The sequence below is a fragment of the Sapajus apella genome, unplaced genomic scaffold, assembly GCF_009761245.1.
Source record: "Sapajus apella isolate SASKATOON/1434 unplaced genomic scaffold, GSC_monkey_1.0 scaffold189, whole genome shotgun sequence".
Lineage (NCBI taxonomy): Eukaryota > Metazoa > Chordata > Mammalia > Primates > Cebidae > Sapajus > Sapajus apella.
Genome location: NW_022437129.1, coordinates 1,114,384 through 1,135,627, shown reverse-complemented (window position 1 = coordinate 1,135,627; position 21,244 = coordinate 1,114,384). Strand labels below are relative to the sequence as shown.

At 53.1% G+C, this 21,244-nt stretch overlaps 2 protein-coding genes, 1 long non-coding RNA gene and 1 pseudogene across 8 annotated transcripts in view; 2 read left to right on the top strand and 2 right to left on the bottom strand.

The window, feature by feature from the left end:
- Positions 1 to 716: 716 nt before the first annotated feature.
- On the top strand, positions 717 to 5,982 carry MIEF2 (mitochondrial elongation factor 2). Of its 2 annotated transcripts, none has more exons than XM_032269153.1 (4): positions 717 to 914; positions 2,897 to 3,050; positions 3,264 to 3,426; positions 3,899 to 5,982. In XM_032269153.1, the coding sequence occupies exons 2-4, from the start codon at positions 2,904 to 2,906 to the stop codon at positions 4,951 to 4,953; spliced, it is 1,365 nt and encodes a 454-aa protein (XP_032125044.1). In that variant the 5' UTR covers positions 717 to 914; positions 2,897 to 2,903; the 3' UTR covers positions 4,954 to 5,982. The 2 variants fall into 2 exon arrangements, with proteins under 2 accessions (XP_032125044.1, XP_032125045.1); XM_032269154.1 differs by having other exon boundaries at positions 721 to 1,015.
- A 1,008-nt stretch (positions 5,983 to 6,990) lies between these two features.
- LOC116543528 lies at positions 6,991 to 8,653 on the top strand. The gene is made up of 2 exons (XR_004265606.1): positions 6,991 to 8,303; positions 8,385 to 8,653. It is a non-coding gene; the product is annotated as an uncharacterized LOC116543528 (long non-coding RNA).
- Positions 8,654 to 11,044: 2,391 nt separating this feature from the next.
- LOC116543527 lies at positions 11,045 to 12,591 on the bottom strand (annotated as a pseudogene). Its single transcript, XR_004265605.1, has one exon. The product of XR_004265605.1 is annotated as a U1 small nuclear ribonucleoprotein C pseudogene (transcript).
- A 1,092-nt stretch (positions 12,592 to 13,683) lies between these two features.
- TOP3A (DNA topoisomerase III alpha) overlaps positions 13,684 to 21,244 on the bottom strand; it is a 41,183-nt gene continuing 33,622 nt past the window's right edge. For 2 of the 4 annotated variants that reach the window (XM_032269146.1, XM_032269144.1), the window contains 5 exons: positions 20,529 to 20,672; positions 18,343 to 18,465; positions 16,616 to 17,298; positions 15,403 to 15,468; positions 13,684 to 14,445 (listed from right to left, as the gene is read on the bottom strand). In XM_032269146.1, the coding sequence (XP_032125037.1) occupies positions 14,267 to 14,445; positions 15,403 to 15,468; positions 16,616 to 17,298; positions 18,343 to 18,465; positions 20,529 to 20,672 (1,195 nt within the window). In that variant the 3' untranslated portion in view covers positions 13,684 to 14,266. The other 2 variants (XM_032269145.1, XM_032269147.1) reach the window with 2 other exon arrangements.

The following is a 21,244-nucleotide window of genomic DNA, read 5'->3' as shown; positions in this document are numbered from 1 at the left end:
AGAATGCAAGTGTAGCTTGCAGCATACAGCAGGCGCTCAGTGAGTGACAGGTTATTACTCCGTTTTGTTTTTTTATTCTGTGTGCCAGGTTATTATTCCCCCTTAGTGTCAGCACCACTACGCTCGTGTCCCCCAAAGGGAGGCTCTAGAAGAGAAGCATCCGTCTTGGTCCCTGCTGTTCACAGGGGCTCGCCCTGGCCGACACATAGCAGGCCCCCAAAACATGAGCCACAGCTGTTACATGACTAGCCACCCTTCGCGGGGGAAGAGGGGGTCTGGTCTCCCCATTTTACAGGAGAAAAACTGAGGCCCATGTGGAGAATGGCCCACACAAGGTGGCACGGAGCAGGTGGCAGGGGTAGGCGCTTTCGCCACACTGTGTGCCCCGCAGGCCCACAGGTTAAGAATGAAGCCACCGAGACACTCTCGCAGAGGTGACCTAAGAGGTTGGATGTGCCAAGCCTCTGGCCATGTGCAGCCTCTCTCCTCGGCCCCCGGAAGTAACGGGGGCCCAGACAGCTTCCTCCACACCCGACGCTCACATTACAACGCACAGGCCTCCGAGAAGGCCGCTTGTCATAGCACCCGGTCGCGGGCTCGGAATGCAGCCCTGAACCTTTAAATCCAGACTGCGTCAGGGAGTCCCGCCCCGAGGGAGCGGGTCAGTCGGCTGGGGGGCGGGGCCTACCCTTCATTGGCTGAGCCGCACAGTATTTTGGCGCCTGTGTGCTGGATTCCAGCGCTCCGATTGGAGACAGGGTCTGCTTGTCTGCGTCCTGCGGCTTCCGCGGCCGCCCCCGGGGCCCTCGACGTTGGGTTCCAGGGTCCTTCTCGTTCCATTCCCAGGAGGGTCCGAGCTCAGGGGCCGTGGTTCCGCTGCCTCCTCCGGTCGTTGTGTGGACGCTGCAACGCAGGTACGGCTGGAGGGCGGCGGGGCCGCCCCCAGAGTCAACGGGCCCGGGGCTTGGTGCGCTACGGAACGCAAGTCGGGGGCGTGGCCCGTGGTCGCGGCTGGGGAGGGCGGGGAAGGTTTGGGGACCAAGGCCCACGTTCGAATCCCAGCCCGGCCCCCTTCCCCTCTCGGTCTCTCGGTTTCCCTGCGAACAGGGCGTCACTCGCTCACCTAGGGCTGCTGCGCGGCCTGCTCAGCCCAGGCCCAGGGCAGGCGGGTTTGGCGGAGGAGGAGGAGGAAGGCCAGAGGGCCTCCAGGGCCCCGGTGCGCAAACTCGGGTTATTTTCAGCCACCGGTGCCCTCTCCCGCTTCTAGGAGCTGGAAGGCTGTGGGCTGAGGCCTGCGCGACCCCGCCAGTGGTGGGCCTGAGTCCCAATTTAGACAGGTTGGGAATATTTAAAGCGCTTTACAGTTTGGAAAGTAGATTCCTGGTCTCTCCGGGGTCGGGTGGCAGTATTGATCCCCGTGTCACAGATGAGGAGGCTGAAACCGGCCCTGGGGCTGTAGCGGGTCACCGGTTGGCCTGGGATTGCCCCAGAGACCCGTCTTATTTTTAGTCTGGAACGAATGGGCGGGTGTCCGGGGCTGAGTCACACAGCACTTAAGGCTTCAGCTACTGCAGGCATCTGGTCACCTGGCAACTGAGCCCCTGGCACTGACACTCTGGCAGGGCAGGTAGAAGTCCTTGGTGCCTAGGCAGGCTGTGACCTCATGGTCATCTGCTCAGGCCTCTCTGGGAGAGTTCTGCCTGGTGTCTAACTGATGTCCTAAGGTCACAGCCCCTCTCAGCTCCCAGGACCTGAGGGCAGTGTCCCGCTCCCAGAACGTGAGGCTGGGAGTTGGTGGACTGGGCCGAAGGAGATCTTTGCCTCCACCTCCCAAGTGCAGGGCCCCACCCAGCCCCACACTGCTGCCTATGCCATCTTACAGGTGAGCAAACAGGCTGGGACCCAGGCCCTCACCTTACCTTCTCCGTTGCTTGGCCTCCTAGCAGCTGAGAAGCATCACCCACCACCACCAAGACTGAGAGGCCCAAAGAGCCCACTGTACAGAGGTCCTGGGCAGCCCTTTTTCTGGGTCTTGATCTTTTAGGTCACCTTGCTTGCTGCCCTGCCGGAGGGGCCTCAGCCCTGACTTGCATGTCTTCACTGGCCTGCCTGGGCAGCTTGGGCCATCTCACTCTGCCTATGCTCTGACTTGGTAGCTCTGCCTCTTGGGGCTACCCCGTCAAGATTTGGGGGGTAACTGGTCCCAGAGGTCCCCCAGACTGGTGAGGGCCCCAAATTGTTGGTCTTCTCTGGACTTTGGGGTCTTCTCAAGAGGTATCATAGAGGGCTGCTGTGTCCTCTGGTTAGGAACCTTCAGATGAGGCTCCTGCTGAGGACCTGGCCACCTAGCACAGGGAGGATCCGTCAGGCTCTGGGGGCGGATGAGAGTCTGGAGGCCTTGTAGTTGGGGGTTGGAGGCCTTACCACTCACTGTGCAATCTGGCAGCCTGGCACTCTGTAAAATACGGGTGGTGATGATAAGACCCACCTTGCGGGTCTCTGGTGATGTCAGAGGTCCTGGAGGATAGGCCCCTTCCTCGGCACAAGCCTCAGGGCCTTTATGAGCTGCTTTCCAGGGGGTGAGTTGTTTGCAGCTTTGAGAGAAAGGACTTGGCAGCTCCCTCATCTTGTGAGAGATGGGGACTTGGGGCCCCAAAACCCATGTTCATATCCCAGCCCTGCCCTTTCTCAGGTAATTTACATGGCTCCCAGGACCTTGGTGTCCTCCCCTGTGGATGGGTCCCTTTCTCATGAGAAATTCTCAGAAAGCGCCCCCTTATGGGCTCAACTCTGTTACCCAGCTTAAGGACAGCCAGAGCACCTGTCCACAGCAGCCCCTCTACCAGCCTGGCCACCTGCACCCTGAGCTGTCCCTTCACCCCTGGCTCTCTTACAGGCAGACCATGGCAGAGTTCTCCCAGAAACGGGGGAAGCGGCGTGGCGATGAGGGGCTGGGCAGCGTGGTGGACTTCCTCCTGGCCAATGCCCGTCTGGTGCTGGGCGTGGGCGGGGCTGCCGTGCTGGGCATTGCCACCCTGGCCGTGAAGCGGGTAAGGCCAGGCTGGTCCGGTCATGACTGAAGCTCCTAGAGGAGGACAGGGTTGGGCCTTGCAGAGGGGCCCTGGGGAGGGGTGGGGACTGCCCAAGGCCTTCATGGGAGCCCAGGGCACCTGCTTCTCCACCCCAGCACCCTGGTCTGTTTTGCCCCTGGGCTTTGCTGTGGCTGCCCAGACTTCATCTTCTCTGTATGACTCTGCCTGCAGTTCATTGACAGGGCCACTAGCCCACGGGATGAGGATGACACCAAGGGAGACAGCTGGAAGGAACTGAGCCTGCTCAAGGCAACGCCACACCTGCAGCCCCGGCCTCCACCAGCTGCCCTCAGCCAGCCTGTGTTGCCCTTGATCCCCTCGCCTTCTGCCCCAGGTAAGTGGCATTCCTTCCCCTCTCACGTTGGTGAGTACCCTTTTGTTGTCACATTTGAGAGACGAAGCCCAGGCTCTGCCCTGACTGTATGACCCTGCGCAAGTCCCTGCTTCTCTCTGGGTTTCGGGCTCCTCAGACATTTAATGGGGGTGGTGTTTCTTTGCCCTGCTCCTGCAGCAAGGTGGCAGTGTTGTGATGGTGGAGAGCTTTAGATGGGGAAACTGAGGCCCAGAGGGGCATGACCTGCCAAACTCCTCTGCATGAAGCTGTTTTAGCCATAGGGCCAGGGTGTTGGACTCTGGGGCAATGAGAACTCGTCACCAAGCGCTCACTATATGTGAGGACCTGGACGGAGTGCCTTCCCAGGTGAGGACAGTGAGGCCCCAGGACATCACACAGCTAGTCGTTGGGTAGCGTTTTCTTAACTAATCACAGGCTGTTCCAGCATGTTCCCCGCCCCTTCACTCTGCAGAGGAGCCTGCAGAAACTGATCTTCAGGTGACACCACAGCTCAGCTCCCCAGCACCGCTGTGTCTGACGCTGCAGGAGAGGCTGCTGGCCTTCGAGCGGGACCGTGTGACCATCCCAGCAGCCCAGGTGGCTTTGGCCAAACAGCTGGCTGGCGACATTGCCCTGGAACTGCAGGCCTATTTTCGGAGCAAGTTTCCAGAACTGCCCTTTGGGGCGCTTGTGCCTGGGGGACCACTCTACGATGGGCTGCAGGCGGGGGCTGCTGACCATGTGCGTCTCCTGGTGCCACTGGTGCTGGAGCCGGGCCTGTGGAGCCTGGTGCCGGGCGTGGACACTGTGGCGAGGGACCCTCGCTGCTGGGCTGTGCGCAGGACTCAGCTGGAGTTCCGCCCCAGAGGGAGCAGCCCCTGGGACCGCTTCCTGGTGGGGGGCTACCTCTCCTCCCGCGTCCTGCTGGAGCTGCTGCACAAGGCGCTGGCTGCCTCCATCAACTGGCCAGCCATCGGCAGCCTGCTTGGGTGCCTGATCCTGCCCAATGTGGCCTCGGAGGAGCTGCTGCTGGAGGTGCGGCATGAGCGCCTGGAGCTCACTGTGGCCGTGCTTGTGGCAGTTCCTGGGGCCGAGGCCGATGACCACCTCCTCCTGGCCTGGCCCCTGGAGGGGCTGGCGGGGAACCTCTGGCTCCAGGACCTGTATCCAGTGGAGGCTGCTAGGCTGCGAGCCCTGGATGACCGTGATGCTGGGACCCGCCGGCGGTTGCTGCTGCTTCTGTGTGCTGTCTGCCGTGGCTGCCCGGCCCTGGGGCAGCTGGGCCGGGGCCACCTGACCCAGGTGGTCCTGCGTCTGGGGGAGGACAACGTGGACTGGACGGAGGAGGCCTTGGGCGAGCGCTTCCTGCAGGCCCTGGAGCTGCTCATCAGCAGCCTGGAGCAGGCCAGCCTGCCCTGCCACTTCAACCCCAGCGTGAACCTCTTGAGCAGCTTGCGGGAGGAAGAGATTGACGACCTTGGCTATGTGCTATACAGTGGCCTACAGGAGCCCGAGGGGCTGCTCTAGGTGGGTGGGAACAGGTGACTGGCATGTTTTCTGATGTTGGGAAGCTGCGCCCACCTCCCTTGCAGGGATTTGGAGGGTGTTTTTTTTCTAGCTTTCAGCCAGAACAAAAGAGGGTACCTTACTTAAACCCAGGGCAATATGTGCTTGGGCTATGGTGACTGTAAACCCTGAGCCCAGAGAGCTTGGGTCACTGTCACCTGAGTGTGGCTGGGCTGCCTCAGGCAGCTTGGAATGCCAGCCATTCACACAAGCACTTTTCAGCCCTGGGGGCCAACTGCAGGACCTTGGCTCTATCCATCACCAGCAACGAATCCAAATGTGGTTTCTGCCATCCTGGCCAGGGATGAAGGCCAGCTTCTCATTTCTGCTGAGAGAAGGTGACTTTACGCCTTCTCCGTCCCCAGTTCCAGGTGTTTTGAGGCGTCCAGTGCCTGGTGGTAGGTATGGTGTGTTCTGTCCCCCAGGGGCTAGTCACCTGGTGCCCCTAAAGGACAATTTTTTGGCTGTTAAAGGATGGCGTTTTCCTGCTCTCTTCTGTGTGTTTAGTTTTCTTGCTGTGTTCTCGAGCCCTGGAGCAGGAGCTCAGGGTCACTTGCCACCCGCCTGATAACTCAGGGCAAGGGCCCTTTTCCCTCCGACCAGGTGAGTGTTTTCTTCAGGCAGCCGAGGGCCCTGGGGGAGCCCCGTCCTTCCTGGGGGAGCTGAGGCTCTGAGCTGCACTCCCTACCCCACAGCTGGGGCATCCCACTGGAGCTGTTCCAGGCCCCACTGGAGAGCAGGGGACTTGTCTCCCCAACAGAGAGGTCCGGCCCAGAGAGCCGGCCCCCCAACGTGCCAAAATGAACTGCTCTCAGCTGATGTCTGTATTCTGACTTTGAAGTCTGTTAGAGGGAGCAGGGGGTGCTACAGGAGGGAGATTCCACCTCCCCTCCCAAGTGACCCTCCTCCTGCCTCTGGTATCCTTCCTGCTGAAACGAAGCTCTGCTTCGAAGATGTGAACAAGAATAAAAGGAAAACATTCTAATGTATGTGTAACTCAGGCTGGATAAGGGGGTCTTGGCGTTTTCCTACGCAGCTGTTTGGGGTTTTCTCTAAGTCCTGTGGCTTGTCCTGGCACCTTGGCAAGAGCGCTTGAGGTCAATTGGTGGTGGTAGAGTTTACTTTAAAAAGTAGCATCTTAGGCCAGGCATGGTGACTCACACCTGTAATCCCACTACTTTGAGAGGCCAAGGCAGGTGGATCACCTGAAGTGAGGAGTTTGAGACCAGCTGACCAACATGGTGAAACCCTGTCTCTACTAAAAATACAAAAATTAGCTGGGCGTCGTGCTGTGCACCTGTAATCCCAGCTACTTAGGAGGCTGAGGCAGGAGAATTGTTTGAACCCAGGAGGTGGAGGTTGCAGTGGGCTGAGATCGTGCCACTGCACTCCAGCCTGGGTGACAGATGGAGACTCTGTCTCAAAAAAAAAAAAAAAGTAGCATCTTAGTCTGTTTGAGCTGTGATAACAAAATGTCATAGGATGGCACCATAAACATCAGAAATTTATGTCTGACTATTTTGGATGCTGGAAATCCAAGAGTGAGACACAGATCCCATGTCTGGTGAGGGCCCACATCCTGGTTCATAGGTGTCCCCATCTAGCTGTCCTCATGTGGAGGAAGTGGGGACATCCTCTCCTAGGGTCTCTTGTAAAGGCACTGAGCCTACCCATGGCGGGGGGTCCACACTCATGATCCAGTCACTTCCCAGAGGCCCCATCTCCTGTTAGCAGCCCCATGAGGGTTAGAATTTCAGCATACAAGTTTTAGGGAGACACAAACTTTTTTTTTTTTTTTTTGAGATGGAGTTTCGCTCTGTTGCCCAGGCTGGAATACAATGGTTTGGTCTTGGCTCACTGCAACCTCCGCCTCCCAGGTTCAAGCGATTCTCCTGTCTCAGCTTCCAAGTAGCTGGGATTACAGGTGTCCGCCACCACGACCGGCTAATTTTTGTATTTTCAGTAGAGACATGGTTTCACCATGTTGGCCAGGCTGGTCTCAAACTCCTGACCTCAGGATCTACCTGCCTCAGCCTCCCAAAGTGCTGGGATTACAGGTGTGAGCCACTGCACCCAGCTGGGGGACACAAAGTTTCTGTCCATGACAAGTAGGGTATGTGGAAGGAAAATTTGAAAAGCTTGGTGTTGCTTTAGTAATGGGAACCAGCCAGTTTGGGCTCTTTCTTCCTGAAAGGCTGAACTGACAAACCCTGCACCCTATTTTCTGGAATTGGTGGGCCGTTCACGGCCCTTCAGCCATGCCCATCAGTTTTTAGAAACCTGTGTTCTCTACCTCCCTTGCTCCCCTCTGTGGCTCCACAAGTGGGGAGGAAACTTGCCCCGCCTTGTGCAGGTGAGAGGCCAGGGCATCTTAACCCCCACAACCCTGAAGAACCAAAGCCAAGGCTCACTTCCTATCACCAGATGACAGATGTGGCCCGAGGAAGGCTCTGGGCCATGGTGCAGGGCTGCCTGTAGCCAAGCTGTGCCACTTGCATCCTGCTGGTCCTTCCTCCACTTACGTTCTGAGAGGACTCCCTACCTCTTCCAGCTGTGACTGCAGGACCCAAGGGAAGCAGGAGCATGCAGAGCAAATGAGATGGTGGTGTAGGCCTCTGGGTGTTGGGTGCAGGGCAAGGGGCGGGCATGAGGGCTCCCTGCAGAGGATATTATAAGGGTCCAAGGTGGGAGACACATGGCTGAGGTCCACTCCAATCACTTGATGCTGGAGAGCTTTGAGCAATTTCCCTGGTGGTGGAGGGAGAGCACAGGACCAGCCTGGGGCAGAACCTGTGCCTCAGTCCTCTCGTCTCTTACATCTCTTAACTGGGTGGGGATCATGCAATACCTACTCCCAGGTGCTTGTGAGGATTAACAGGTGGGCAGTGCTAACAGTGCCTAGGAACAAGGACTGGTGGGTCTAGCAGTGTCCCACCCTCCAGCTACATTCCAAGCCCCAGCATGGCAAGGCGCTCCCAGCTGCCAGGCCAGTCCCTGGTCAGAGTGCAGCTGTCCAGGAAGCAAGCTGTCTCGAGTCACTCTCCTTAGACGACCAGACCCCAACACAAGCCGGATGTGGGCCGATCTGTAGAGGCCACTTGCTTCAGGTAGCTCTAAATTTCCCTTCTCATACCATAGCTTTTTTTTTTTTTTTTTTAAAGAAAATGTTCAGGATGAGTTAAGAGGGAGAGAAATGTTCATGGTTTCGTCACCTAGCTATGGTGAATGTCTGGGTCTTCCGTTTCTAGCCAGAGAACTGGAACCAAGTCACTGTCTTGCTAGGGGCTTTGCATGACCTCATGCCCTGGGCTGTCCCAGCTGATGGGCCATGGAATCCCACCCCCTCCCCTCCCCGCAATGCAAGGACAGCCCCAGCTCTGCTGGCCTGAGAGCAAGATGGGCTTGCCCAGGCTTTGGTGTCTTAACACTCAGAACCTTTGGCTGTGGTGACTCAAATTCCTTGTTTTACCTTCACCAAGTGACCCAGAGCCAGGAGCCTTGTTGACTGGCAGTGACTACCCCTGCTTAGAATGCAAGGATTGCTAGGGAAGATCTTAGAAAAAAAAAAGACTCCAAAAATTGAGAACCTAAATGTATTTCTTTGAAAATGTCACCCATAGATCCTCTACCCCTAACTCAACAATAAATTTCACCAAATAGCGTTTCCTTTGTGTAAATCCACTCATACCCACTTCTTTTCAGGCATACTTAGCTGTGGGATTGTCCTCAAAGGGGGACCATTTATTGCTGTAGAGCTGACATGTTCAGTTCATTTCCATCTCTGCTGCTAAATTTAAAAAAGCAAACAAAAAAATAGGCTGGGTATGGTGGCTCATGCTTGTAATCCCAGCATTTTGGAGGCTGAAGCGGGAGGACTGCTTGAGGCCAGGGGTTCAAGACCAGCCTGGGCAACATGGCCAGACCTCCTCTCTACAAAAACTAATTAGCCAGGTTTGGTGTACGCTTATGGGCCCAGCTACTCAGGAGGCTGAGGTGGGAGGATGGCTTGAGTCCAGGAGGGCGAGATTGCAGTGAGCCATGATTATGCCTGGGATTACAATCTGGTCTCAAACTCCTGGCTTCAAGCAATCCTCCCAGCTCAGCCTCCCTAAGTACTGGGATTACAGGTGTGAGCCACTGTATCTAGCCAACATTTGCTTTTTTTTTTTTTTTTTTGAAATGGGAGTCTTGCTCTGTCACTCAGGCTGGCATACAGTCACCCAATCTCTGTTTACTACAACCTCTGCCTCCCTGTTTCAAGCAATTCTCCTCTCTCAGCCTCTTGAGTAGGTGGGATTGCAGGTGTGCACCACCACACTTGGCTAATTTTTTATTAGAGATGGTTTGACCTATGTTGCCTGGGTTGGTCTCGAACTCTTGACCTGACATGATCTGCCCACCTCAGCCTACGGAAGTGTTGGGATTATAGGTGTGAGCCATTGTGCCCGGTCAACATATATATTTAAATCTTAATTCCTTGAGGAAGCTAAGGCTGTAGTGGACAAAACCCACGTGTGTTCCAAAGACAAACACCAGTGACTCAGGTGACCTGCACTGGGTCATCTCTGCACTGCTTGCCGAATTCCTGAGACAATGAGACCAGTTAGTTCAGCGGGCTGGGGCCTCTGGCAGGCAGGGAGGCCACTGGGCTCACTTGCTTGTATGGGTTTCAGAAGGAATCTTCCACGTTCAGACTGCAGGCCAGATCCTGACTATATTCATGTTCTCCAGAGGGACAGAACCAATAGGCTGTATGGATACACAGAAAGGAAGTTAACTGGGGAGAACTGGCTTATAGGATTACAAGGTGAAGTCCAGAATAGGACGTCTGCAAGCTGCAGAGAGAAGCCAATAGCATGGCTCAGTCTAAGTCCAAAATCCTCAAAACCAGGAAAGCCCACAGTGCAACCTTCAGTCTGTGGCCGAAGGCTCCAGGAGCCTGCTGGTGCAAGTCTTCGAGTCCAAAGGCTGAAGAACCTGGAGTCTGATGTCAAACAGCGGGGAAGAGGAAACAAGCATCTGGCATAGGAAGAGCCTCAGCAAGTTGCCCATTCCCCTTCCACCTGCTTTGTTCTAGCCATGCTGGCCGCTGATTGGATGGTGACCACCCACATTGAGGATAGGTCTTCCTCAGTACAGTAACTCATGTAGGTCTCCTCTGGCAACACACTTACACCCAATACCAGCCATCTGGGTGTCCCTGTGTGGGCTGATAGTCTAAGGTAGGGATGGGGTGCACAGATCTGTCCCAGGTAGGGATGGTCAACAGGCGAGTGGCAACATCCTGGTGAACATAGTGAGCTGGGATCACCTGTGTCCCGGTGCAAGAAACTTGGAGATCCAGCTGAATGTGAATATCCCAAGTCCTCAGCTAGATTCTAGAAGAGGCAGGTGGTGAATTCATCCCAAAGGGCAGTGGGGTCTCTGCCCAGTGACTCAAAATCCAGTGCCAATATTGCTGTTTGTGTCCCCATAAGCCTGGCCCTGGGGGGTGGGGGTACTGGATGGTGGTGACAGGGCTTTTTCTTTTTTTGAGATAGTCTCCCTCTGTTGCCCAGGCTGGAGTGTAGTGGGGCGGTCTGGGCTCACTGCAACCTCTGACTCCTGGGTTCAAGCGATTCTCTGCCTCAGCCTCCTGAGTAGCTGGGATTATAGGCACCCAGCTAATTTTTGTATTTCTAGTAGAGACGGGAGTTTCACCATATTGTCCAGGTTCGTCTCGAATTCCTGAGCTTGTAATTCGCCTGCTTCAGCCTCCCAAAGTGCTGGCATTACAGGTGTGAGTCACCATGCCTGGCCGACAGGGCTTATCTTTAATTCTGGATGCTCTAAGTATCCGGGGTGGGATTAGGCAGAGACTCTTCAACCACCACCAGTTGTGTGGACTGGTCTTGTTTCCTCTGCTCTCAGTGCAGTCACCTGGGGAAGCACGTGCAGCATGTCAGCCAGGCTTCTTCACCAAGAGATGGCAGGGAAGCCTCCAGTTACCCCATGGGCTCTCAGCCTTGGTGTGGAGAGCAAGTAGGGCTTTTTTTTTTTTTTTTTTTTAAACTAAAAGAGTTGACAATTTTATTTTCACATTTCCCAATACAAATGAAAACTGCATCTTTTTTGCCCCACATCTCCCCTCCAAAACTATTCTCTTTGATCAGACAGGGGAGCAAGTCTTCCTTATGCTGTTTAGAAAACCCAGCATCACAGCAGCATGATCTCCTGGTGAAGCAGAACAGGTAATATAAAACTGGTAGAATGAGGCCTCCCCTCTATCCTTATCTGTCTGGTCGAGTCATTCCAGGCCGAGTGGGCACCATCATGGGACGGGCAGGAGGTCTCATCATTGGGGGCCCAGGCATCATTGGCACATGGCCTCCCATGGGTGGCCTCATTCCAGGAGCACTAAGCGTTTGTTCGGAGTTGTAGGAAAGGTAAGCAGGAGGCACATGCTGAGAACCAGGTCCCACTGGCATCATCCCAGGAGGAGGAGGGCCCCCTATATGGGGTGCTGGCATCATACCAGGGCGAGGAGGACCTGGAAGACTTGGGGGGGGGTGGTATCATCGCCCCTGCAGGAGGAGGAGCAGAGAATGGAGTAGGAGGTATCTTTTTTTGTTGAAATGCAGCCATTGTTTTGTCTATCAGGCTCTGAGCCTGCTCTTCCATCCATTTCTGATAGTAGTCTTTCACATTCTCTTTGTGTTTCCTACCACTGCAGTGTGTCTTTCTCACAGATGGAGAGCCATGGGTGAGGTATGTATCGCAGTAGTCACAATAAAACTTGGGCATGTTGCTCCGCAAGCCGTTGGCCACTCCGTTCCGTGACGCCCAGAAATGATGCACACCGCAAGTAGGGCTTTTTACAAACTGATGGGGTTGGAGGGGACATGGCATCAGAGACCAGGTTTCAAGCCCAGGACAGCTGCTTGGTAGGGGAAGACACTTAACCCAGCAAAGCCATGGTTCCTGCACAAAACAGATAGTAGATACTGTCTTGCTGTCAGCCAGGAGGTTGAAACCACTGTGTGACATCCTCGCCAGTGCCTAGTCTCTGCTAGATCCAGCAAGGTGGGGGGAGGGGGGTCATTTTCTTCTCCTTGGTTTTGCATTGCACAAGCTGCCAATGTGGCTCAACACAGGGACAAACCCTTCCAATCAACGTTGATGGGGTGGGATGTGCTGCATGCTGCTAACCTGAGTGGGCCATCAAGAGACCTGGAAATTCCAACAGGTTTGATTTGTGAAACTTTAATTTGCAGTCGTACCTGACTGCAAGCCTTCAGCAGAGAACCTCAATATGAACAAGGACACCCCATTAGGGATGAGGCAACTGGGGCTCCAGGGATGAGGGCACACACCAAGGGTGGCAGAACAAGCCAGGAAGCAGGAGCTGAGCCTGGGTCTGATCTCAGATGCCTAGCCCAGTTCATGGTGCAGCCCAATCCTGCAGTTTGGTTTTGAGAAACACAGGAGTTGCCTGCAGAGAGACACCAAAACCACAAAGGCATCTGGTATCCAGAAACTATGAAGAACTCCTACAACTCAACAAAGACAACCAATTTAAAAATGGGTGAAGAGACTAGGCGCAGTGGCTCATGCCTGTAATCCCAGCACTTTGGGAGGACAAGGCAGGTGGATCACCTGAGGTCAGGAGTTCTAGACCAGCCTGGCCAACATGGTGAAACTCCATCTCTACTAAAAATACAAAACAAACTAGCTCGGTGTGGTGGTGGATGCCTGTAATCCCAACTACTTGAGAGGCTGATGCAAGAGAACTCTTGAACCCAGGAGGCAGAGGTTGCAGTGATCTGAAGTCGCACCACTGCACTCCAGCCTGGGCATCGAGCAAAACTACATCTCAAAAAAAAAAAAAAAAAAAAAAGGTGAAGAACTTAAATAGATATTCTCCAAAGAATGTATAACAACAGACAGTAAGTAAGCCTGTGGAAAGATGGTCAATGTCATTAGTGACTAGGAAAATGCAAATCAAAACCACAATGAGATGCCACTTCATACCCACTAGGATGACAATACACTAGGATGGCTATAATACAAAAAAAAAGTGTTCACAAGGATGTGGAGAAGCAGGAACTCTGGTGCGCTGTTTGGTGGGTGTAAAATGGCGCATCCACTGTGGAAAAGTTTGGCAGTTCCTCAAAAAGTTAAAACATGGTATGAACCTACAATTCCATTGCTAGGCATATGCCCAAAATAACTGAAAACAGGTCAGACATCCATACACCAATGTTCACACAGTGCTATTCACAAGTCAAAAGGCGGAAACCACCCAAATGTCCGACAAATGGATAAATGTGTGGTATATTCATACAGCGGACTATCGGCCATAAACATCGAGGACTGACACATGCTACAATGTGGATGAGCCAAGTCAAACCAGACACAGGAGGTCATGTAAGGTTAAGATTCCATGTTTTTTTTTTTGAGATGGAGTCTTGCTCTGTTGCCCAGGCTGGAGTGCAATGGCGTGATCTTGGCACACTGCAGCCTCTGCCTCCCAGGTTCAAGCAATTCTCCTGCCTCAGCCTCCCGAGTAGCTGGGACTACAAGTGCGCACCGTCACGCCCGGCTAATTTTTTGTATTTTAGTAGAGACAGGGTTTCACTGTGTTTGCCCAGGCTGGTCTCAAACTCCTGAGCTGAGGCAATCTGACCACCTTGGCCTCCCAAAGTGCTGGGATGAGCCACCGCACCCAGCCTGGATTCTTTATTAAGGCAATGAATTCTGGATGTCCTGGCTTAACTAGATAGACAATGAAGCTTCTTCTGCAGGATCAATGTTACCACAGCCACCTCCTTGCATTACACCATGCTCCTCAGAACATCTATGGAGAGAAGCCCGGGGCAGCCTGGATAGGGCCTGCTCCATGAGGGCTGGCTGCTCACTTGGGGCTTTCTGGAGGTGAAGGAAGCCGCCCTGGGAGCTTCTTACTTGACCACTCAGTGGGCTTCACCTGGGACTGCACCAGTCCTCTGCTAACAGCGACCATCCTTGGGGGGTTTGAGGGAGCAGCCGTGTGACTTTTCAGCAGTGGCTATGGTCACTTCTAAGGCCTGGGCAGAGAGCCACTGTCCAGCAGAGCCGAACTGCTCCAGATTGGTCTGGACCTTGTATTTATTAACACAGGAAGGCACAACTCCAAAGGCCAACAGTGTTCTTCAAGTTTCCAGGACACTGAATGGCCACTTGGTCCTGGTTAACTCATTTCCCAACACAAAGGGGATAGGTCTGAAAAAGTGGTACGCTATACCCTATCCTGCCCTCATCTGTTCTGAGGACAAAAGGGACGGGTGTGTCCAGGCTGGTGGCAAAGGCTGCATTTCCGGTGTTTCTTTGCTGTGGATCCCATGTCTGAGGAACTGGCCCGGGGCCTTTTGCTTCTGGCCTCCAACCCTAGGGTTCCTCCTCTGCCTCTTGTCCAGGGCAGGGCTCCAGAAGTCCCTGTGGGGAGAGTCAGGGGAGGGCTGAGGTTAGAACTGACATGCAAAAGTAGCAAGTCCCAAACATGGTGACTCGCGCCTATGATCGCAGCACTTCAGGAAGCCGAGGCAGGAGGACTGCTTGAGCCCAGAGTTCAAAACCAGCTTGGGCAACATGGCAAAACCCAATCTTAAAAAAAATACAAAAATCAGCCAGGTGGCTGGGCATGGTGGTTCACGCCTGTAATCCCAGCACTTTGGGAGGCCAAGGCAGAGGTGGGTGGATCACCAGGTCAGGAGTTTCAGACCAGCCTGACCAATATGGTGAAACCCTGTCTCTACTAAAAATATAAAAGTTAGATGGGTGTAGTGGCACACGCCTATAATCAGCTACTCAGGAGGCTGAGGCAGGAGAATCACTTGAACCCGGAGGTGGAGGTTGCAGTGAGCAGAGATAGTGCCACTGCACTCTAGCCTGGGTGACAGAGCAAGACTAAAAATTAGCCAGGTGTGGTGGTGCATGCCTGTGGTCATAGCTACTCGGGAGACTGAGGCAGGAGGATGCGTGAACCTGGGAGGCTGCAGTGAACTGTGATCACACCACTGCACTCCAGCCTGAGGAACAGAGCGAGACCTTGTCTCAAAAAAAGAAAAAAGAGGCCCGCTGTGGTGGCTCATGGCTGTAATCCAAGCACTTTGGAGGCCAAGGCAGGTGGATCACCTGAGGTCGGGAGTTCAAGACCAGCCTGACCAACATGGTGAAACCCTGTCTTAAAAAAAAAAAAAAGAAAGAAAAAAGTAGCAGCAGATAATATAGCTAAATCGACTTTTACACAGCCATGTATACCCCACTGGCCAGCCTCCCTTCATACTATGTCCAACTCTGTAAGGTCGAGCTATGATGTGCCTGCCACCTTATGTTACCTGACACCTCTCCCTCAAGAATCCTAAGCTCTTGGAGACATCATCCCAAACTCACTTGGTAAGTGGACACTGGCATCACTTTTATCCCTTTTTATAGATGCAGAAACCCAAGCAAGCTGGCCTGTGGTAGGGCGGGAAAGACAAGCAGCGTGTGACCAATGACCGGCAACCTGTGACCCACCTCCATGTAGCAGTCCAGCTTTGGATCCCTCCTGTCCCTCAACAGGCCTTTCCAGACCAGGTGCGCATTCACCCAGGCCAGTCCGTCAGCCACCCTGGGGGTCAGACACCATGTCCTTCCAAGTGGGGAGACAAGAGGCCAGACTGCATCTCACTTCAAGTGTGGGTCTGTCACTCCAGTGACCATCTCTGGGCTCCACTGGCACTCATAGCCAGCTCCAAGTCCCAGTTTTTAACAGGCTGCTGGGTTCTTTCTGTGCATGCCAGGCTAGTGACATGTACATAAGATCATAGTCTGAGACTATACTCCTTTCTAAAACAGGAACCCTAAGAATGTAGGCAGGGACCATCTTGTTGAGCAAACAGGCAGAGGGGTAGCTGAGCTTTGGAAGCAGATTCACACAACTCCAATGCTCCCACTAGGCCTTTGGGTCATTCTCAGCTATTTAATTAAGCTCTGCTGTACACTGAAGCAGCAGTACACTGAACCATCAAAGTGCCTCCACCTTGAAGCAATGTCTAGGTGCCACTTCTAATGACACTCAGTCCTGGACACTGGGCCAAGCTGTGTCACCCTGGGCAGATTCCTAAATATCATCAGGGTTGGCATCTTCAGCTAAAGAAATGAGGCTGATGCTCATGGTCTGGCAAGGGTCATGACGGCTGCAAGGGGCACATGGCTGTGGGACTGGGAAGGCCTATGTCCTCATCCTGGGATCTGCTGCTATGTGATCCTGAGCAATGCCCACTTCATATGTCTGGGTCTCACCTTTCTCACTTGTAAGTAAAATTGTGATCACAATGCTTTCCTGATAAGGATGAAAGATGCATAGGAAGTATACTTAGCCTATTATCAGGCACAGGGCAAGTGACACCACTACTGATAACTACCCTTCAATTTGGAAGAGGACTGTGCAATTATCACCTTGCTGAAAGTGATCAAAGGAGGAAATGGAGGTACAAGGAAGCCCAGGTGCCCCTCCCAATCCCACCATGACCCTGCCTTGCCTTATTTCTGCTGTCCCAATCTGAGGTAGAGACACCATGAAAACCCAAGGAAGTGATTCACATGCCCCTCCCTGCCTCACCTGGAGCCATGTTCTCATCAACCCACTGGAAGAAGCCACACTGCTGCTCTCTTGGCTTGGCACACGTGTGGAACTGGCGCCCCTTATTGGGCCCATCCTTCTGCACAGTCCGTTTGACGGTGGGCTGGCTACACAGGCAGGATGTGCCATTACCACTGCCATCACCGGGGTTGCCAAACCCACCCAGGTGGGTCCCTGGGCCTGGTGGGCGTCCTAGGGAGCCACCTAGGGGTCTACATGCTGAGGTGGGCGGCTCTCCTGCTCCCAGATTGGGGCTGTCTGCCCACAGGAAGAAGTTGCAGCTACCCGTGTTGCACTTAAAGAATTGCCGGCCCTGGTTGGGGCCCTCCTTACGGACAGTGAGCAGCACAGCCTCCTGGCCACAGTTGCAGGTCACTGAGTTGCTTTCACCAGCAGCTGTGGGTGGTGGGAGGGTCCAGGCCAGAGCCTTTGAGGGCCCAGTCTGTCTGCCGTCAGCAGGCTGGGGGTGGTGGCTGCTGTCCATCCCGTTCAGGGACTGGCTGGCCTGCAGGCGGCCAGAGGGCTGGCTAGCCCTTGGAGGGCCCCGTGAAAATCTCAGGTCCAGGATCTCCCTCAGGGTCTCATCACATCCTCCGATGCAGCAAACAAACTCCAGAGGCATGGTCGGGGGAAGGCTACCACGCTTAAACTTTAACTTCAACCTAGTAAGGCCAGAAGATGAGAAAAAACATTAACAACCAGGTGCCAGCTTCTCCTTAGTCCACTGACGGCTGCTTTAGCCCTAGGGCTCTTTCCACCACTCATTATGTATCAGGAAGCCCATGCAGGGCCCTGTGAGGCTCTCCATCAGCTCACCACAAGGTCCCGCCAGTCATCACAGGAGTGGACAGTGGGAAGCAGTGCAGATGAAATCTAAGATCCCGGTAATTCACCAAAATAAAAACACCTCTGGAAAGTTCCATGTCTCTATACCAGCAGTTCTCCAAGTGTGGTTCTGGGGTGCCTGAGCCCTTTCAAGGAGAGGGCCAAACTATTTTATAGTAATTCTAAAAGGTTATGTCTATTTTGCTCTCATTCTTCCGTGTGTACACAATGGAGTTTTCCAGAGCTTCTAGAACACACAATGACTCAGCAGACTGGCTGCAGAAGCAGATAGGGGAATCCAGCTCTCTTCTATTAAGCCAGATGTGCGAATTGCAAAATGTAAAAAACAATGTCATTCATGTCATTATTATTATTTTGCTTTGGAAAACAGATATTTTATCACCCTAAAAAATATGTTATTTACAGTAGTATGCAATGCATTTACTAGAAATAGATTAATATTTTAAAAGATGTTTTTACTTTAATTTCACATGTGGTATATACTGATAAACCACCCACAACACAAGTTCTTTTGGCTCCTCAATGATCCTTCAGAGTGTTAGGGGTCTAGTGACCAAGAAGTTTGAGAACCACTGTACTGCACTAGGGCCGTGGGCTTTCTGGAGGATCTTAAATAATATATTTCTTTGCCCATGGCCCACTCCAAACTGGGTCATACCCACCAAAGCAGTGACAGCATGGAATACAACAGAACCGGACCAGGCCTGCTGACCTGACTGCTGCAGAACACAGCTACACCCCTGCAGAGCCTGAGCGGAATCCCTGACACTCCCCTCTGGGTTCTGGCAGGAGCAAGGGAAAAATGGGCACCGTGGTGTGCACACTCCAGAGGAGGTGCCTGACTCAGGCGCCCAGCTCACCTGTACACAGGGTGTGGCTGACAAACTGGACACACACTGCCATCCCTGCTGGCCTCCAGCACCGAGTCAGGAAACCACATGGCTGAGCGACACTCTGGGAAACCCATGCAGCTGAGGTAGAACCTGGGGACAAGGTGCCACGTCAGGTGGTAGGAGTGCAGGAGGCACTCTCAGGCTCTCAGCCGTTGGCCATCGGCCGAGGCAACCTTTCCTCAGATGACCGAAGACAATATTCCCTTTTCTGGAGGACAGTTAACTGGAGACACAAGCACTGATATTGAATTGATTTGAGAAAAATGAGCCTTCTCACATCCCAAAAGCACAAAGCAGCTATTGGTGACCCTGCTTTCTACTTAGAAAACCAAGAACCAACCAAGGTGACGCCAGGGGCCCTGTGCTGTGCACTCACACATTCTCGCCTTTCTGCCTCGTGCCAAGTCTGCACAGTGTCAGGACCACCCTCAGTTTGCATGTGAGTAAGCAGTAGCTTGGTGTGGGCTGGAAACCTGCCCAGAGATGCGCATGCGTTGGGGGACGGGAGCTAGAAATGGAAACCCACCTGTTTATGATAGAGCCTCACCTGCAACATCTACACCCCACCCACTACCCAACCACCCCATCCCCGTCTCTCCTGGCCAATGTTTTTCAACACCTTGCAGCCATGAAACATTAGGGTTTGACTAGCCAATATGCATGTGATTTACCAATTCCTTTGTGTGCCTGGGTACACTACAAAGAAAAAAAAGCCCCAAACTCTAATCATTTAAATAAGAAATCTACAGTCTCAGAAATGGAAATTATCAGATAAACCCTGGAGTAGCAAATCCCACATAATAATCTCCTGACCTTCTGGAGTAACTCAGAGAAGCATTACAAGAGAATAACAGAATAACAAAAGAATAACAAAGGAATAATAGTAATTCTCCAATACAGTGCTAAAACAAAAGTAAGTATTCTCTCTCCTTATATTCCAATGAGTACTAATCCAAAAACCTGCTGGTGGCAAGGAAAACCCATCAACAGCATTTATTAAGTGCTTAAATATATGCCCAGGTATAGGGCTAGGCCTAGAGTGGCTCTCGCTTCTGTCTGTGAGTGACAAGAGCCCTGACACCTGCTTCCAAGTCTGGTCCATAGACCTCTTGTTTCTGAGAGCTGGTGGCTTTCTTTTCATTGGGGCCAGCTGGGTTACTGACGGCTGGAGGTTAGGAGTGGAGAAACCTTTCTCATTTAGCAGCAAGGAGCACAGCAGCCCCAGGTGGGCCAGGCAGGATGGAGAAAGGCAGTGAAAACCTGGTTTCAAACTCTGCCTTTGCTGCCCACCAGGGCTGCTTGATTTCACGCAGGCACCTCTGCCTTCTAAGCTGCACAGGATTCCCTGCCTTGCAGGGTGATTATGAGAATGGGATGAGCTTAAAAAAAAAAAAAAAGAGAGAGAGAATGGGATGAGGTAATGCGTACAGAGCACCACCACGCAACATGCCAGTGAGGGATGGCACCTGACGAATGATGGCTGCCACCCCTCCAGCACATGTTTCCCCGTGAACTTCCTCAGTGGCCGGCCACCGGCTTGAACAACCTGATCTGAGGCTAAATGGCCCATTTGGGTCTACTATACTTAAAGCAAAAGGGAGTTAAGATTTTCAGGCCCAATTCAGAACTCTTCTTAGAGATGAAAAGTAGAATCTGCTGAGTATCTATAACATGTCAGTCAATGTGGTATACAGCCCTGACCATTTTCACCAAATCCTCATCCTTAACACAGGCTTGTAAGTACTGACCTTATTTTATAAAAAAAGAAATTGGGGCTCAGAACAGGTTAGGAACTTGCTTCAGGCCATACCACTTATATGTGGCAGAAGTGGCATTTGAACCCAGACTCACCTAGATCTGAAGCCCATGCTCCTCCATGTGTTACACATTGTGTACATGATGTCCTATCCACAGGGGACAAATAAACCCCATAATCACTCAGTTCCCCACCTGCTCTGAATTCCCACAATGCTTTACACCTCAAAGGCCTGATCTCACCCACGTATCCTTCTAGGCCAACACCTTGCCTGCAGGTTGGCAACCACAGGCCTGCCCTAAAAGATTTCATGTAAGTGAGATGGCAGGGCCTTTTAGAGCTGCGGCTAACACCGGTGCTGGAGAGCAGAGGTGAAGGCAGAAGGCAGAGCACTGACCCGCCGTTCTTCTTCGTTTTGAGGACCATGTCCTTGTTGCACTGTGGGCACTTCCTGATAGGCTCTGGCATGGATGGGTAGATCTCTTCTTGCTGGGCCACCTCTGTCCCATTCCCAAAGTACTGGGCCAAGGCCTCATCCAATCTGAAGAAAAGGCAAAGGTAGACACTCATCAGCCGGCAATTGCTGCAAAGGCACCTACAACACTCTTATGTGCAAACAACAGGCATGACCGTGGGAACCAGTTGGTCAGTGAGCTGCAGGCCTCCTGCAGAGAACCGACAGCAGGCAGAGAAGACTGAGCTCATTCATCACGGGCTCTGGTGCCCAACCAACTCCGAGGAGGAGAGTCCAGATACAGGCAGATGCTTCTGCCTTGTCACCAGCCCCACATTAAAAAGTAAAACTGGGCTGGGTGTGGTGGCTCATGCCTGTACTCCCAGCACTTTGGGAGGCTGAGGCCGGCAGATCACCTGAGGTCGGGAGTTGGAGACCAGCCTGACCAAAATGGAGAAAACCCATCTCTACTAAAAATACAAAATTTAGCCGGGCATGGTGGAGAACGCTTGTTCCCAGCTACTCGGGAGGCTGCAGAAGAATTGCTTGAACCTGGGAGGCAGAGGTTGAGATGAGTCAAGATTGTGCCATTGCACTCCAGCCTGGGCAACAAGAGCAAAACTCCATCTCAAAAAAAAAAAAAAAAAAAAAAGAAAAAG